Here is an 18,029-nt window from a genome sequence, read left to right on the forward strand (position 1 = left end):
AATCTTAAAAGATTGAGCTTGGTCTGCTGATAGCCAGACTACCTGTAGCCTTGATATTGTGCCAACAGGCTTTATCAAAATCTTCTACAGATTGTAAACACGTCTCTTCTCTCAGGTATCTTCCCGCAGAATCTGAAAACTTCAGTCATCAAGCCACTCTTAAAAAAACAGCAATCTAGACACCTCACTAATGAGCAACTTTAGGCAGATATCAAACCTTTCATTTTTAAGTAAAATCATTGAAAAAAGCGTTTTTTCAACAGACAGACCTTTTCTTAGATAAATTCAATATCTCCTCCTGGTACAACCAACTCACCATCAAACACAAAACATGACTCTCACGTATAGTGAATCACGCTGCCAAAATAACTGCTGTATTATCTTATCTTATCTATAGATAGATATTTATTGTCCCGTAGGGGAAATTTGTTTTCAATTTAGTTCGATTCAATTTTATTTATAGTGTCATATCATAACAGAAGTTAACTCAGGACACTTTACAGTAGCTCACCTGGTAGAACCTGTGCCCCATGTACAGAGGCTCAGTCCTCGCCGCAGTGGCTGCAGTTTCAAATCCTACCTGTGGCTCTTTGCTGCATGTCATTCCTTCTCCCTCTCCCCTTTCATGTCTAAGCTAAAAATCAGATGCTGCTGCTCCAGTCCTCACTAAGACAATGAAAGTGGATCACATCACTCCATTTCTGCTTCCTGTCCCTCAAAGAATTGATTTCAAAATACTTATGTTGGTTTATAAAGCACTAAACGGTCTGGGGCCAAAATACATTTCTGACCTGCTGCTACATTATGAACCCCCCCAGACCTCTCAGGTGGTCAGGGACAGCTCTGCTTTTTGTCCCCAGAGTCAGAACTAAACAGGGGGAAGCAGCGTTTAGTTTTTATGCACCACATATCTGGAACTAACTCTCAGAAAACTGCAGGTCCCCCGCAACTCTTAGTTCTTTTTAAATCAAGGCTGAAGACCTATCTTTTTCATTCTGCACTTAACTTTTATTCTTGAATTTATACCTGTCTTATTCTATTTTTTCTGTTTCTATATTTTCTTTAACAAATGTTTTTTTGTTGTTTTTAACTGCTCTTTAATGTTTTATGTAAAGCACTTTGAATTGCCTTGTTGTTGCCTTGCCTTAAAAATGTTAAACCTGCATATGGTTCAGGAAAATGTGCAGTGAAAGACAATCCTGGAATATACAAACTTAGTACAGTAATTGAGAAAGTGGTGAAAATGTCTGTTTCATCTTGCCATGTTAAGAAATCCCTTGAAAGATCCCTGGATTGACTGTGTGTCTTTTTGTTGATTGACAGATTTCGATGAGTGCCAGCTGCAGGGGGCGTGTCCTAATGGGAACTGTCTGAACACTGTGGGCAGCTACAGGTGCATGTGTAAACCCGGTTTTGTTCCTGACCCCACACTCACCACTTGCATACGTAAGTCCTACAATCTAACATTGTCCTAGATGTGTTTCTCATTGATTAACATCTAAATCCAGAACCTGGATTTGCTCATACAAATCTTCCCAATATACGTCTGATATTTCCCATCACTTAATGACAGAAGACCCCTGCCACCTGCTCCAAAGCACAGCAAGGGCTGCTGGGAATGCTGCTAATGCTGACATGTGTGTTTGATGATATGCATATGAAAACAGTGCATGGATGAAAGCATGGTGTTCATTGTATAATCAGATTCCCCCTCAAGCATGTACCACAAGACAGAAAATACAGCCAGACTCCAAATATCTCATGGCTCTTATATGAAAGAAGCAGGGAGGAGAGGATGAGGGGAGAGAAGAAGAGATCATGTAGATCATGGGGGGAACAGAGAGAAGACATAGTTAGAAAAGCAACTCCAAAGTGATCAATCTTGAACATGATTTATCAGCGGTGTAAGTCATTTCCCATTAGACTTGGCATATTGTGAGCATGTGTTCCCCTGGTTTTTCAGTGCTGCGATGCATTTCTATGTTAATTTGTGATTAATGATTTAATGCTCTTTTTCTGTTCCTGTTATGCCACAATTATAGTATAAGCCTGATATCCTATTTTCTCAAATAAAAGCCTGTAGTCAAATAACGGAGGGGAGAGTTTTCACCACCAACAAATGCAAGCTGGTGCTGGGGGAAGAAACAAGGGTGGACACACTCCTGGTGGTTGTTGTATATTGTGGATGCAAACTACATAGTAATGTACATTTCCAGCGCTTTAATTTATGAATTTATCAATTAGGGCTGGGACGATTCATCGACATCATCGATTACAAAAATACGTTGATTTGCATAACATGCGTCGGTATAGAGGAAGATGGCAGTGCCCATAAGCAACGGTCAGGGTGATTTATAGGCTCCACGCAGAGCTTTCCCCGTAGCCTATGTAAGTGGCCTGAAGTTTATACTTGTGCGTTGGTGTGTGCGTCAATCTCTATAAGAGAATAGCAGGGTCTGTGTGTGTGTGTGTGTGTGTGTGTGTGTGGTAGAGAGAGTGACGGTGATTATCTGGGAAATCGGTAGCAGGAAAAGTTCACCCTCTCCTTGATTTCATGTTGTATATGGAGAAGGAGAACATGAAATCAAGGAGAGAGTTAACGTTTCCTGCTCCAGATGTCCCACCGTGGTCAGAAGGAACAGGGGATACATTTTGTTTCTCTCACTAGGACTCTAGAGTCACTACTCACTCTGAAGATAATCACCATCACTCTTTCACTCACTATACAACACACACACACACACACACACACACACACTTGTGTTGGATGTATAGGACTATAAAGGGAGGTGGATGTAGAGGACTATATAGGGAGGTGGATGTAGAGGACTATATAGGGAGGTGGATGTAGAGAACTATATGTGGATGTAGAGGACTATATAGGGAGGTGGATGTAGAGGACTATATAGGGGACTATATAGGGAGGTGGATGTAGAGAACTATATATTGAGGTGGATGTAGAGGACTATATAGGGAGGTGGATGTAGAGAACTATATGTGGATGTAGAGGACTATATAGGGAGGTGGATGTAGAGAACTATATGTGGATGTAGAGGACTATATAGGGAGGTGGATGTAGAGAACTATATGTGGATGTAGAGGACTATATAGGGAGGTGGATGTAGAGGACTATATAGGGGACTATATATGGAGGTGGATGTAGAGAACTTTATATTGAGGTGGATGTAGAGGACTATATAGGGAGGTGGATGTAGAGGACTATATAGGGAGGTGGATGTAGAGGACTATATAGGGAGGTGGATGTAGAGGACTATATAGGGAGGTGGATGTAGAGAACTATATAGGGAGGTGGATGTAGAGGATTATATAGGGAGGTGGATGTAGAGGACTATATAGGGAGGTGGATGTAGAGGACTATATAGGGAGGTGGATGTAGAGGACTATATATGGAGGTGGATGTAGAGGCCTTATATATGGAGGTGGATGTAGAGGACTATATAGGGAGGTGAATGTAGAGGACTATATAGGGAGGTGGATGTAGAGGATTATATAGGGGACTATATAGAGGTGGATGTAGAGGACTATATAGGGAGGTGGATGTAGAGGACTATAAAGGGAGGTGGATGTAGAGGACTATATAGGGAGGTGGATGTAGAGGACTATATATGGAGGTGGATGTAGAGGACTATATAGGGAGGTGGATGTAGAGGACTATATAGGGAGGTGGATGTAGAGGACTATATATAGAGGTGGATGTAGAGGACTATATAGGGAGGTGGATGTAGAGGACTATATATGGAGGTGGATGTAGAGGACTATATAGGGAGGTGGATGTAGAGGACTATATAGGGAGGTGGATGTAGAGGACTATATAGGGAGGTGGATGTAGAGGACTATATATGGAGGTGGATGTAGAGGACTATATAGGGAGGTGGATGTAGAGGACTTTATATTGAGGTGGATGTAGAGGACTATATAGGGAGGTGGATGTAGAGGACTATATAGGGAGGTGGATGTAGAGGACTATATAGGGAGGTGGATGTAGAGGACTATATAGGGAGGTGGATGTAGAGAACTATATAGGGAGGTGGATGTAGAGGATTATATAGGGAGGTGGATGTAGAGGACTATATAGGGAGGTGGATGTAGAGGACTATATAGGGAGGTGGGTGGATGAGGACTATATATGGAGGTGGATGTAGAGGCCTTATATATGGAGGTGGATGTAGAGGACTATATAGGGAGGTGGATGTAGAGGACTATATAGGGAGGTGGATGTAGAGGATTATATAGGGGGAGGTGGATGTAGAGGACTATATAGGGAGGTGGATGTAGAGGACTATAAAGGGAGGTGGATGTAGAGGACTATATAGGGAGGTGGATGTAGAGGACTATATATGGAGGTGGATGTAGAGGACTATATAGGGAGGTGGATGTAGAGGACTATATAGGGAGGTGGATGTAGAGGACTATATATAGAGGTGGATGTAGAGGACTATATAGGGAGGTGGATGTAGAGGACTATATATGGAGGTGGATGTAGAGGACTATATAGGGAGGTGGATGTAGAGGACTATATATGGAGGTGGATGTAGAGGACTATATAGGGAGGTGGATGTAGAGGACTATATATGGAGGTGGATGTAGAGGACTATATATGGAGGTGGATGTAGAGGACTATAAAGGGAGCTTTGGGACATTATTCGGGTCATTTTCTCAGCGGTGTTATTCATGTCAATGCTGTCCCACAAATGAACGTTGGATGGTGGAACATCTGTAATAAATATAGACATGTATTTTTGTGATAACTACCTATTTTATTGAGCATATTTCCCCAAAGTAATACAAACTAAGTATGTTGTGGCAGTTTGTGATACTCTGCTCTGCTCACATCACTATCGTTTGTATATATTGCGGTGGATGTAGAGGACTATATAGGGAGGTGGATGTAGAGAACTATATGTGGATGTAGAGGACTATATAGGGAGGTGGATGTAGAGAACTATATGTGGATGTAGAGGACTATATAGGGAGGTGGATGTAGAGAACTATATGTGGATGTAGAGGACTATATAGGGAGGTGGATGTAGAGGACTATATAGGGGACTATATATGGAGGTGGATGTAGAGAACTTTATATTGAGGTGGATGTAGAGGACTATATAGGGAGGTGGATGTAGAGGACTATATAGGGAGGTGGATGTAGAGGACTATATAGGGAGGTGGATGTAGAGGATTATATAGGGAGGTGGATGTAGAGGACTATATAGGGAGGTGGATGTAGAGGATTATATAGGGAGGTGGATGTAGAGGACTATATAGGGAGGTGGATGTAGAGGACTATATAGGGAGGTGGATGTAGAGGACTATATATGGAGGTGGATGTAGAGGCCTTATATATGGAGGTGGATGTAGAGGACTATATAGGGAGGTGAATGTAGAGGACTATATAGGGAGGTGGATGTAGAGGACTATATAGGGGACTATATATAGAGGTGGATGTAGAGGACTATATAGGGAGGTGGATGTAGAGGACTATAAAGGGAGGTGGATGTAGAGGACTATATAGGGAGGTGGATGTAGAGGACTATATATGGAGGTGGATGTAGAGGACTATATAGGGAGGTGGATGTAGAGGACTATATAGGGAGGTGGATGTAGAGGACTATATATAGAGGTGGATGTAGAGGACTATATAGGGAGGTGGATGTAGAGGACTATATATGGAGGTGAATGTAGAGGACTATATAGGGAGGTGGATGTAGAGGACTATATATGGAGGTGGATGTAGAGGACTATATAGGGAGGTGGATGTAGAGGACTATATATGGAGGTGGATGTAGAGGACTATATATGGAGGTGGATGTAGAGGACTATAAAGGGAGCTTTGGGACATTATTCGGGTCATTTTCTCAGCGGTGTTATTCATGTCAATGCTGTCCCACAAATGAACGTTGGATGGTGGAACATCTGTAATAAATATAGACATGTATTTTTGTGATAACTACCTATTTTATTGAGCATATTTCCCCAAAGTAATACAAACTAAGTATGTTGTGGCAGTTTGTGATACTCTGCTCTGCTCACATCACTATCGTTTGTCATAAGGAAAAACAATACTTACAATTAATAATACTTCTTAATAATACTCTTTATAAACAGCTTTTAGAGCTCTGTGGAAATCCCACTCCATACAATATCAATCTTTCTTCAAAGAGAAAAAAAGGTCCAAGGCACTCTTCTTGTGAAAAAATTAAAAAGCCATTATTTAGATGGCTATTTCATATTGAAAAAACAGAATGACAACTGAGAAAACTCAGATGTGCTGCTCTTCCAAGACGTCAACTTGATGTTAGGCCTTACATTTATATTTAAAACACCTTAAACTGTCCATTCATTTTTTGCCACTTACCCGATTCCAGGCCATGGTGGAAGCAGTCTATATTTGGCAAAATCAATTCATGTCAATGAAATTGTCCCAATCAGTTCACAATTCACAATTGGGGGTGAAGTAAAGCCTCCCCAATCTTTGATCGCCATGACAGTCTGGCTTTGAATTTCCGGAGAAAACAAACCCATGGGACGCATTTGTCCAATCAGCTGCCGGTTTTAATTTTTTGGGCAGCAATACAGATTAGCGCCGCCTGCTGTTATGGAGACGTATTACGTCTCGTCTCTTTGGTGTGTTCTGAGGCACTTTTTGGACCAACACGGGGAGACTGGCTTTTCTGTCGACGTTGGGCCGTCTGGCTGCTGTTTCCTGGCTATTAGTTTTCCAGTTGCTGTAGTTCACCAACTAGCCCTGCCAGTAGTCCCTGAGCCACAAAGTATCCAGCACCAACATGTTTAGCTAGGACACATTAATTAACTTTGCTGTGCCACTTTCTGATGTCCAACCTAACCTATGTCTTGCACTAAACTGATGGCTCAACACATGTATGGCTGTACTGGCGGATAGGAAGAAAGCACCATTTTAAAAGCCTTGCTGTGTTTCTCTCTCGGTACCCTTGCTATTTGTAACTGAATCTCTTTGGTTTGAAGTTTTACTTAATGGTCCAATATGTAATATATTTACTGTATACAATACAATACATGACCACAGTACGTCACCAGATATTAGCAAACTTGCTAAGTTGAAATACTATCTTCTCTGATAACAATGCTAAAGCCAGTATTTTCTCCTTGGAAGTTTCCATTGCGGTCCCAAATATCTGTTCTGGTTTTGGCCTGTGTGTTTTTGCCCATTTTGAGACCGGGGTTGCCAGACATGAAACGCAAACACAGCAAACCAACATGCTGCAGCCATGGTAACAGCAACCACACCAACTGGATGAACAGAGATAGACTCATCCTACCCAACTAAAAAAAACCTCTGCATCTTCTAAACAGTTGCATGATCAGAGACGTGGTAAATCCCCGGTAAATATTGGAGATGCATTTAAAAGAAGGTGACCACTTAGAGCCCAAAAGGACGCCGAGTTGGCTTATTTCCTCCTGAACAAGTAAGCATTGAGCTTTACGCTAATTTATCACGGCTACCGTTACCAGTAGGGACGGGCATTTTCAGTCATTTCAACATTTCTATTCTCACATTACATTATATAGAGAACTCCAGAAAAAATATGATTGTTCATTGTTTTTATAGAACGAAAGATATTGAAATCACCACAATTCTAATTGTGAAGAGGGAATTATTTTCACCTGTCATTCTGACCAGACACAATAAGAATTTTCGGTCCTCATAAATTTTTCTTCGGTCAATTACCGGACAAGGGAAACTCAGATCCCGCCTGGTGCTAACTGCTAACGTAACCGGAGGACTGGGCTAGTGTGCCATGGCTGGTCAACGTTAAAACCACGGTGACAGACATATGACAGAAACCGCAAGTTGAACATCCTCATAATGGAAACATGCTAAACAACCATTTAGCCTGAATTGTTGAATTGGGACACTGCTTAAAATGTCTACAGGTAGCTCTGCAATGTATGGTATGTTACATTATAGAATATTCTTGTGGCTAATGTTTCACTTATGAAATGTTCCAACAATAAGATGATTCCCACTTTGTACCAAACTGACATGCAACCATAATTTACAGTGTAAAGCTGCTTTTAGTAAATTATTTTGTAGAACATGCAAATATGCATCCCCAGAATATATGTTTATTTAATTTTTATATGTAACAGGGTCTGGAAAGTAGTAGAACCGAACATCTCCCCCCAGTCAAAACTCTCTCCCCCCCTTCTGTTCAGCAGCCGTAGCCAATAGACGGGGACTGTGACTTGGTACAGTCGCCAGGTCGCCGTCTTTTTAGTGGTTGTTGTTAGATTTAGCTGATAAAGTAGACTGTCAGCCGAGTACAGAGCCCTGCGGCAATGCCAGACTAGCATCTAGCTAACATTGACATTGTGTGACATTGGGTTCAGCATTCTCAACCTGGCAGCCCCCGTGAACATTGAGTCTGGGGAGGAAGGGCCGGGGGGAGACGACTCTCCAGTATTTTGAATTTAGACTGCAGTAACCATTTAAAATGCCAGCTGTCAGTATTACATATTGGACTTTTAAATCTTATATTCCTGTTTGTACTTTCAGATTTTAGCCTTATGGTTCACAAAACTAGTGCAGCGCAATTTCACTTGTCAAAAATCCGCTTTGTGACACAGCTGCAGTGAACTGTTACTGTAGATAAGGATCTGAAGGCAACAGGCTCTTACTCGCCACGTTGTCCAGTGGAAGAGCCTGTGGCAGCACTACTTGAATGATCACAGTTGCTCCTGGCTCAGCTGGGTGTAAATATCACTCACTATGCTAAGTGAATAAGCAAGATATCCTTGAAATGGACTAGGTCTTATGACATGCTGCTGACGTCTAGGAGCAAATGTGTTTATAAATGACTACACTTAAAGGCAGGGCGAGAAGTCTGCTGTCATAGTGTCCTCTTGCCCCCCCCACGATCTCTCTCCAAGATTTCTGGATAGCAGTGCACACTCTCCTGGAAGGCATTGGTGGTATAGCACTCCATGTTGTACACTTGATGAGTGACCGAAGGTGTTTTTAAAAAAACGCTTGAGAGAGAGAAGTTCAAATCCTGTGTACTTTCTCACAGCTGGACACCTGGCCATTCGCTGCCTGTATTGGTTTGGATATTTATTGACAAGTTAAAAAAATTTGTCAGATGCAACCCCACTGATTCTGACTTTGGATTGGTGTGGGGGAGCGGGTTTGAGATGTAAGGACTTGTCTGTATTGTTTTTTTCCCCCTGTTTACCTAAATCCTGATCAGGCATCAACTCCCTGATGATGAGAAGCATACCTATGATGATGCAACTACCATGCTGTTTCTTGGCAAACGTGCACAGTATTAAGACCAAAGAGCTGACTTTTTGTCTCATCAAACCACAGAAACATTTTCCTCATGTTTTCACATTAAGCGCAGTTAGGCAAACTCCAGGTTGGCTGTCATCTGCCTTTTAGTGACATGGAAGCCAGACTAGCAGAGTGCTACAGGCATAGTTTTCCTTCTGGCAGCTCGTCCCATTTCTGCAGACAAACTTAGCAGTGAGAGGCCATTGATTTCTTGGTTGCCAGCCTGTCAAGGGCCCTTCTTGCCCATTTACTCATTTTGGCCAGATGGCCTACTGTACGGAAGAGTCTTGGTGGTTTCAGCGCAAGTCTAGATATAGTGGGTTTGGATCTGGACCTGGTCCAATGTAGTCTACATGTGAAAAGAATCTGTCAGATCTCCCCTTATTGCATTTTCACAATAGAGTAAAGCTTTCACAACTCTGAAACTGTGTTTTTAAGATTCTTTAGCGTCTCTGGGATAATGTATTCCTTATTTGACAAGTGTAGGTATAATGACCTGGCCCAGTGTGCTCTATGTGGAAAAAAATAAAATAAATAAAAAAATTAATAATAAAGGTTTCACAAATCTGAAAGTTTGTTTCAAATTTTCTAAACATTTCTAACATGGCCTTGTTTGGCCATGTCTATGTTCACATTAGAGTATGGTTCCAAAGCCATTTAAGCCTGGGCTGAAGCAGCACTGGTCCACCGGCTGGCGCTGTTGCCTTGTAAACAACATCTGTTGTCTGAATATGAATAAAACAGGGTTTTTTTCCGTTAATTTGTACTAGTGATTTTATTTTTTGTTATGTGAAATAGACAATGAAAATCAAAGAATTTTTTAAATTCCTTTCATCACTTTTGATCACGTAAAGGTAAAAATGCCTTGTATTTAAATTTTCAAATTTAGTAGTTTTAAGAATAAAATTAAACCACAAATTTATTTTAATAGTTATTAAAAGGACAATGTTACGACCAAAAGATACACGGTCAATTTACTACAACTTAACGAGTAAAATGCTGATGTATTCTCAGCTGTGAGCGCTGACACCGTCACTCTCATGTACACATTAAGCACTGAGCCGTTCCCTAAAGGACCTACACGATGATAGCCTGCCAGAACCTAGTGTATTTGGGCCAAAACTCCAAAAAAATGCTTTCACACTAGAAACAAACCGGACCATGGTCAGTTTAATTCGGACTGAAACTACCTCTTTTGGTCAGACAGAGTTTCGGCTGTTTGGTCCAGACCGTGGTCCGGGGGAGGTTTCACACCTGTAATTTTGGTTCTGATCAAACCGAAAAGTTCGAAAGTCTGGACCAAACGAGGTAGGTGTGAAAGCTCCCTAAGAAACCCACCTGGAGAACCCATGGAACAAACGGTTCACATCGAAATGGAAAACCAGAGACAGGAGAAACAATGAACAGATCAGAGCAAGTTAAAGGGACTGTTGGAAATAAGATATCTACATCTCCCACTCCTGATGAGGAATAAGCACAACTTGAGATAAGAAGGTAAACTAGAAGTAGAACTGAGGGGTGTAACCCACATTAAATTGAATTACTCTAAGTTACTTTTATGGTCAATACAGGGTGCTCTATCACTGTGGCCAACGTGCTACCACAGACGAACTGGTTAGAGATGTACAAAGGGAGTGAGAGAATATCGCTACTGAAAGAGAGAAACGGAAACTGGCTGAGCATTGCTGCTGAGAACGGTGTTTGGATTAAGGCTATTTTGAGTACTTTTCTTGCCATGGTGAATTATTTTTTAGTTTACCAGCTGAATATTTGTTTGAATTTGGAAGCTGAAAATGTTTTGTTGATGTGTTTTGGTGCAATTAGGAAAGTCTGGTGAATCTCCAGTTGGTTTTTGTTGAGAGTCTACAATTTTTATGGACTATGTTGAGTGAAGTCAAGCCAGTACTGTGATCATCTAAGAAACAAAACACACATACTACCACCTGGGTAGAATACAGTGGACTAAACAACAGATATTTGTTTAGAATATTACTCTTAAGGGTTATATTAAACTGTGATCGCAAATAGTGCAAGTTTCAGAAAACATCATACTGCTGTGGAGGACAATATATTTTATTTATTATTTTTGATTTTATATATTGTACCAAATGAATTGTTGTGACTCACTCCTTTCTTGGGACAACTGAGAATCCTCTGATTGGCTCTTAATTGAGTAAACTGAAAGGTAGATTACCTAGTGACAAATAAACTGTGTTGTAAAGTGTTGAAAAAAGTTTTGAAATCTGTTTATTTGTTGGGAGAATAGGTCAAGGATTTCACCAGTAATAAAAAATGATTTACTTCAGGTAATGTCTCTGGCAAAAAGAAACATTTGAACTGAACATTCTTGGTTTCTTTTGGAGGTCATTATTTCCCATTATTATCCCAGTTAGATACTAGGGATGCACTGAAACCAGATTTTTGGGGTTTGGATCCGAACCCACTTGTTAAGATTCTGCCGAACCCCGAACCGAACCGAACCCTACTCCCATTCTTAACACAGTAAACACATTAATGAAGTAAACAACGTCCACAGCAGTGCATTTTTCATTGTATTTTAACTGTAAAAAATAAAAAAGAATAGGCAACATTATGCCTGGAACACAAGTGGTAAAAACTATTTTTGACAAGGCCTATGTTTACCTTATCTCCAGATCCAACCAATATCCAAAATATTAGCCTTTTGGATTAATAATCCCATAAAGTAGGCTACCCCCACGCTCTATTCACATCGTAGGAAAGTACATCGCTATCGCCAGATGAGTGACAATTTTGTTTTGCAAACTTTTGCTAACCAGTGTATGATGAAGGCACGTTGGGGGGGTGAAATTAGAAAGCTACCGTTAACTAACGAGCAGCAGCTGGCCATTCGGTCGCTTCGCTGCCGCTGTTGGAAGACTCATTTCCAGAGAGAACAGCTGACAGCCTGGGAGAGGCACGGTCTGGTTAACACCAGTTTTTAGCTGTGACTGTCCTTCCTTTGTCATATCTGAAGTTGCTGCATTCTGGCTGCTGTCTGGAGATTCCTTCATGCACAACTTGTATTCTTTCAGATGTTTCATAAGCAAATGTCTTAACAGTGGCGATGTTGTGTATTGTTTAGGGTCCTCGTCACCACGAGACCAATCGGTATTGCAAATTGAACATGTAGCTCAACTTGAATCGCCTTCTTTTGACTGAAAGTACTGCCAAACAACACTTTTTCTGCTCACAAGTTCCATTTTCACTTTCTCACAGCTTACTGCCGTTGCTAGGTTGCTACTGCATTCCATCTAGCTCCAACTACGTCATTACGTCTACCACGTAACTCTACAAAGACTAGTGAAGTAACAAGATAGTTCAGTCCAAGATGGCGGAGCTGCAGCTCTGTCATGGGTGTTTGTTTGCAATGGAACGTTCTATTGAGTTTCGCCTCTTGTTACTTCTATACTCTTTGGCAAGAGCAGAAACTCAACACAACGTTCGCCTCTTTTTCTTGAGTTTCGCCTCTCGTTACTTCTCTTTGATACCATTCTGTTCGGTCGAACAGAAAAAAATTCTAACGTTCGGCAGTACCCGAACTCCATCAAAAAGCCCAAAGTTCTGCCGAATTCTGAACCGAACTCTGCGTTCGGTGCATCCCTATTAGATACTCTCCTGCATGCCTTCATCTGAGCCAGCGCTTTACTTTGTGGGTGTATGAAGCATTGGCATTAAAAACATTCTTTCCCTACATCTTGTCTATGCTTTGCATGTGTTTTGTGTTTGGCTTTTATTGTTTCATTTAGTTGTCTTTGCTACCACAAAATGTGGTTGCCAGATTTCTCTGTGTAAATATGTTTTTTTTCTCTATGCACTGGTGTTGTTTTAGAGATATATTTGTGTTTGTGGCAGCAGTTTGTTCAGGTGAGATGGCAAGGATGCTTTGGTGAAGGGGACCTCTTTATTTCTCTACTCTGTTCTCTCTTTCTCCCATGTATGTGTCCCCTATCCTCTGGTGCACTACTTCCTCAACCCTCCCCCCTCCTCCTCCTCGTGCGCTCCTCTTTAGCCAACACGCCTGCCATCCAAGAGGAGAAGGGGGCTTGCTTCCGTTTGGTCAGCTCAGGGAGGCAGTGTTTGCACCCAGTGTCTACCCAACTGAGCAAACAGCTCTGCTGCTGCAGTGTTGGCAAAGCCTGGGGCCCTCGTTGTGACAAATGCCCTCCTCAAGGAACAGGTAAGGCCCCCAGCCATGTTAGACATTTAACCTGTCTCAATAGGGACTAAAGGCCCTAAATGTTCTTTTCTCATTTGTATGAAAAGAAGATAATGCCAAACACCATTCAATGTTGCAATTAAGTTTGGTCTTGAAAATCAGCAAAGGTTTGTACCTCAATGCAACACACATAGTCGAGGCACTCCATTCTGCCCAGTGGTCCAGTGTCCTGCAAGACTCTGTTCCTGCTAGAATTAACAAGTGACGAGAGTAGACGAACTGACTACCAGATTTCTAGAGCATAAAGTACTTTTTATGGCACGCTGGCGCTGTGGCTCCAGAGAAGGAAATGTTGGTCTGTCATTTGGTCCATTTACATTAGTGAAATATGTCAACATTGACAGATGGATCGGATGGATCGGCCCAAATATTGTACAGATATCCATGGTTCCCAAATGATGATCCCTTGACTTTCATCTAGAGCCATCACACGGTTGATATTTGTGGTTTTGAGTTAAATATTTTGACAACTATTGAATGGTCAATCAGATTTGATACAGACATTCATGTCCCCCCTCTGGAGGAATTACTCACTAGTGATCCTCAGAGTTTTCATCTAGCGGCATAATCGGGTGAAAATTGTATTTTTTCCAATACTTTGGTTTATGACCAAATACCTGCAAAACTGGCATTACCATCAATATCTGTACTTCTTGTTTAGTGCTAATTAGCAAATAGGAGCATGCTAACATTATAAACTAAGATGGTGAACACGGTAAACATTACCTGTTAATCATCAGCATGGTAGCATTCTCATTGTAAGCATGTAGTATTTATTTAGCTGAAAGCACTGCTCTTGTCAAGTACAGCTTCATAGAGCCAACAGCATGGCCGCAGACTCCAACTACACACCACTGTCATTCACTATGTATTTTGTAGATTATTGTAACAGAACTAGGTGAATCTAAATCTGGCTTAAGGACTATGAAGACAAGATGTCCTCATGCAAAAATTGAAGTACGAGTTTCTAATGAAATGTAAATATGTTTAGAATTTAGAAAAGACATGATATAGAAAGAATTACCTGCAGAATTAGGACTCCCAACTTCTTCAGGTTAAAGTATCCATGAAGACGTATGTTAGAAACCTGCAGAACTTTTAGTGTAACATAATTTCATCTCAAGACAGTAATATGTAATAAACTTTTAAACATGGATGTTGAAATCAATCAGCATTGTAAATGTATGTATGCAGATTTACTTTGTACCCCAATACCCCCTCAATACCCTACAGAACTCGAGAGGGACATGGTTGTAAGCCTTCTCCAAATCCACAAAGCACATGTAGAATGGATAAACTCCCATGACCTTCTTCAGCCAGAGAGATGATGTTTGGAGATGATGTTTGCAGTCTGCAGTGCCAGGGGTCAGCAGACCTAGGTCCCCACCTACTCCCTGGCTAACAATGCACCCAACCCCAAAGCCTTTCCCTCTGTGTAGTTCTGTCAGGCTGTGTCAAGTCCCGGCCACCAGATGCTGACTCCTTTGCCTTGGGAGACCCTACCAGGAGCTATTGCTTCTGATAACAGCGGGTCAAAGGGACACGCAAACCCCTCTACCACGTTAACATTACATTACATGTCATTTAGCTGACGCTTTTATCCAAAGCGACTTACAATTGCTATATATCCTCCGGAGCAACTAGGGGTTAAGTGTCTTGCTCAGGGACACATTGGTTGATGTATGGCAGTGGGAATCGAACCCAGGTCTCTCACACCATAGGCATGTGTCATATCCACTGCGCCATCACCACCACCCACAATAAGGTGGTGATTCTTGGACAGGCCAGTATTTATTACAACAGCAAGATATACTTCACATATTTTAGGATTATGAATTTCAATAAAAGACAAGAAATCAGGAACAAATCTGAAAAAGATTAGATTTGTGTCCCATTCTTTTATCACTGACACTTTCTGTCTGCATGTTTCTCACAGCCTGGCTGGATTGTTTCCTTAAGATTTCATTTTAGATTACCTTAGCAAGGCCTTTTGCAGTAGCCGTTATAGGACCCACTTTTGTTACTGTCCTGTTTGTTTTATTTAAATTCCACCAAATATTTAATTTTCATTTCCAGTTTAGTCCGGCAATTTTTGTTTGTTTCTGGTAGTTGCAGTTAGTTGGATGAGATGCCTGTACATTGTAAGGCCTCATGTTTTGTCAGCAGTATGTTTTGTGCAATGTGTGTGGAGATTTAGTTGGAAAATGAAGTATGCAGTTTGACTTCTGCTGTGCCGATGCATTATGTCATTGTCAAATGTGAAATGACAGTGCATATAGAGAAATAAGCAGTGTCTTAAATTTGGTGGTGAGTAAAGTTGAACTTACTTGGGAGTCAGAACTTAATTATTCCAAGTCAAGAATTTCAGACACTTGTTCTTTCTTAATAAGATAATCAAAGTCAGAGAAACACGTGACCAGCGGCCGCTATGGTTGCTCCTACACTCGCCTCCGTATTTCATTAAATAACCAGGTCTATTACTTTTTCTTCGACGCCAAATCGTTTTGTCTGTTGTCACAGTGACTCTGTGAAATGCCTGCAGGCACGAAAGAGTGGATCTCGTTGTCGTCTGGGCTGTCTACTCGTTCGGAGAAGTTTGCTAGCATGTCTGCGGCTAATGGAGTGGTGGCTAATGTGAACACGTTCTCTAATATGGAGGAATTAATCGACCAGGTCTTGGAGAAGCAGCTAAATGTGCTTAAGTCAGTGATCTACAGCGCGGTGAAGCAAGCGCTGGCCGAAATGAATGCCTCACAGCAACACATCGGGGCAGAACTTGAGAAGCAGGATGGCATGGTGTGTGGGCCGGACTGATCTGGCTGCATCACACTCAAGATCCAGCGGCTTCGGCTGCCTGAAGGGATGCAACACGAGCTGGCACCGCACGCTGAACGCAACTCGGACTCGTTCATTTGCCGCACTGCCCTGGGAACGACCTGCAGGGGGAGAGAGTTTGCCTTTGCTGCAGCCATGAAGCCTGCTGTTTTCTGGCTGGAATTAGAAGAAGAGGAGGATGCGCGGGATGGAACCGGAGGGTGACCATGGGACTTTGATTCAATGCCAGGGGCCACGGCTGGAGGACTCAGCACCTGTGGACTAACGGTATTTGGGTTATTAGGTTTTGAAACCAACTGTTGGAGGGACATCTAACCAGACTGTAAGGAATGATGAATGCTGGCTACTCAGTCTACAATCTATATTTTTGAGGACACTTAATTGGGCAGAAAAAAAGGGAACATGATGAATCCTGAGGATGTGCTATGTAAGTTTCGTAACTAAGCTTTAGTGGGACACTTAACCAGACTGAAGATGCATGATAAATACTGGCTGGTAATCCTAAGGATACTGTATGTAAGTTTTGGAGCCGAGCTTTAAAGGGACACTTAACCAGACTGAAAATACATGATGAATGCTGGCTGGTCAGTTTACAGTTTATGTTTGAATGACTGAAAGAACATGAGGGATACGGTCTGTTCAGCTCATAGTCTGCTTATTGCTCCAACTAGATTGGTCTGTTTCTCACACAGTTTACTCCAGAAACAGTTTTAAGGTAAAAATATTTTTCAAGGTGTGACTTAAGTCAGGAGGTGTAGTTTTGAGCTGGAGTTTTGCGCAAACTGCGTTTGATGTGGTCACGCATCTTACAAATAGTGGAGGGGGTCTGCAGTCTCAGAGGGTTAGGGGATTTATTTTACTTTTTATGTTTTTGTCACACCTTGCTCAGAGCTAACAGTTCAACCTTTGCTACAGATTTGTCAGTGAATTTCGGTAGGGTACTCGAGACACGTATGTGTTTCAATTTTGAAGATGGCTGAACTTTCAATCCTTTCAGTTAACATCAGGGGGCTAAACGGGCCGATCAAATCTGGTGACGACACCAAAACCAAGGGCTCCATTGTGTTGCTGTCGCGGAAATCCGCACTTACTGTAGACAAAAGCAGTAAAGACCTATTAGGCAGGATATCTTCTATATGTACCACGATAAGGAGTAGGAAAATAGCCTTTGTCTCGGTATATGCACCAGCTACATATGATGAAAGTTTTTTTCCCACGCCTAACCAATGACTTGCTCTCTCTCAATGAATATTCACTAATTATAGGGGGAGACATGAATGCAGTACAACATTTAAACCAGGATATATCAGGGAAATCACATGAAAGCCCAAAAATGTCATGAAAGCCCAAAGAAGTCTGCAGTCCCTCCTTGTTCCCTCCAGTGACTCTGTTTGCAAGGCTGCTAGCCTCCAGCCTGATCCTGTCCCTGCATTTACTGGCTTCATGCCTGTGTGCCAGGGGCTTAGGGTGGGTCTGCTTTACCTCCAGCCAGCCACTCCTAGTCCTGAATCCCAGCCTGCTGAGTTCCTTTCTCCTGGTCCTACCACTGTCCAGGAATCACAGGAGTCTCCATTCTTGGCTGGTTGGCTTTCAAGCCAGTCGGAAAGAGGCGACGGTCTAAGAAACGGC

General features: G+C 41.9%; 1 protein-coding gene across 5 annotated transcripts in view; it reads left to right on the plus strand.

Moving 5' to 3' along the window:
• ltbp1 (latent transforming growth factor beta binding protein 1) overlaps positions 1-18,029 on the plus strand; it is a 239,834-nt gene that overhangs the window by 158,188 nt on the left and 63,617 nt on the right. For 3 of the 5 annotated variants that reach the window (XM_028602867.1, XM_028602868.1, XM_028602869.1), the window contains exons 10-11: positions 1,324-1,446; positions 13,359-13,526. In XM_028602867.1, coding sequence (XP_028458668.1) covers positions 1,324-1,446; positions 13,359-13,526 — 291 coding nt within the window. The remainder of the gene's footprint in view (positions 1-1,323; positions 1,447-13,358; positions 13,527-18,029) is intronic. The other 2 variants (XM_028602870.1, XM_028602871.1) reach the window with 1 other exon arrangement.

Source organism: Perca flavescens, chromosome 17 (genome assembly GCF_004354835.1).
Source record: "Perca flavescens isolate YP-PL-M2 chromosome 17, PFLA_1.0, whole genome shotgun sequence".
Taxonomy (NCBI): domain Eukaryota; kingdom Metazoa; phylum Chordata; class Actinopteri; order Perciformes; family Percidae; genus Perca; species Perca flavescens.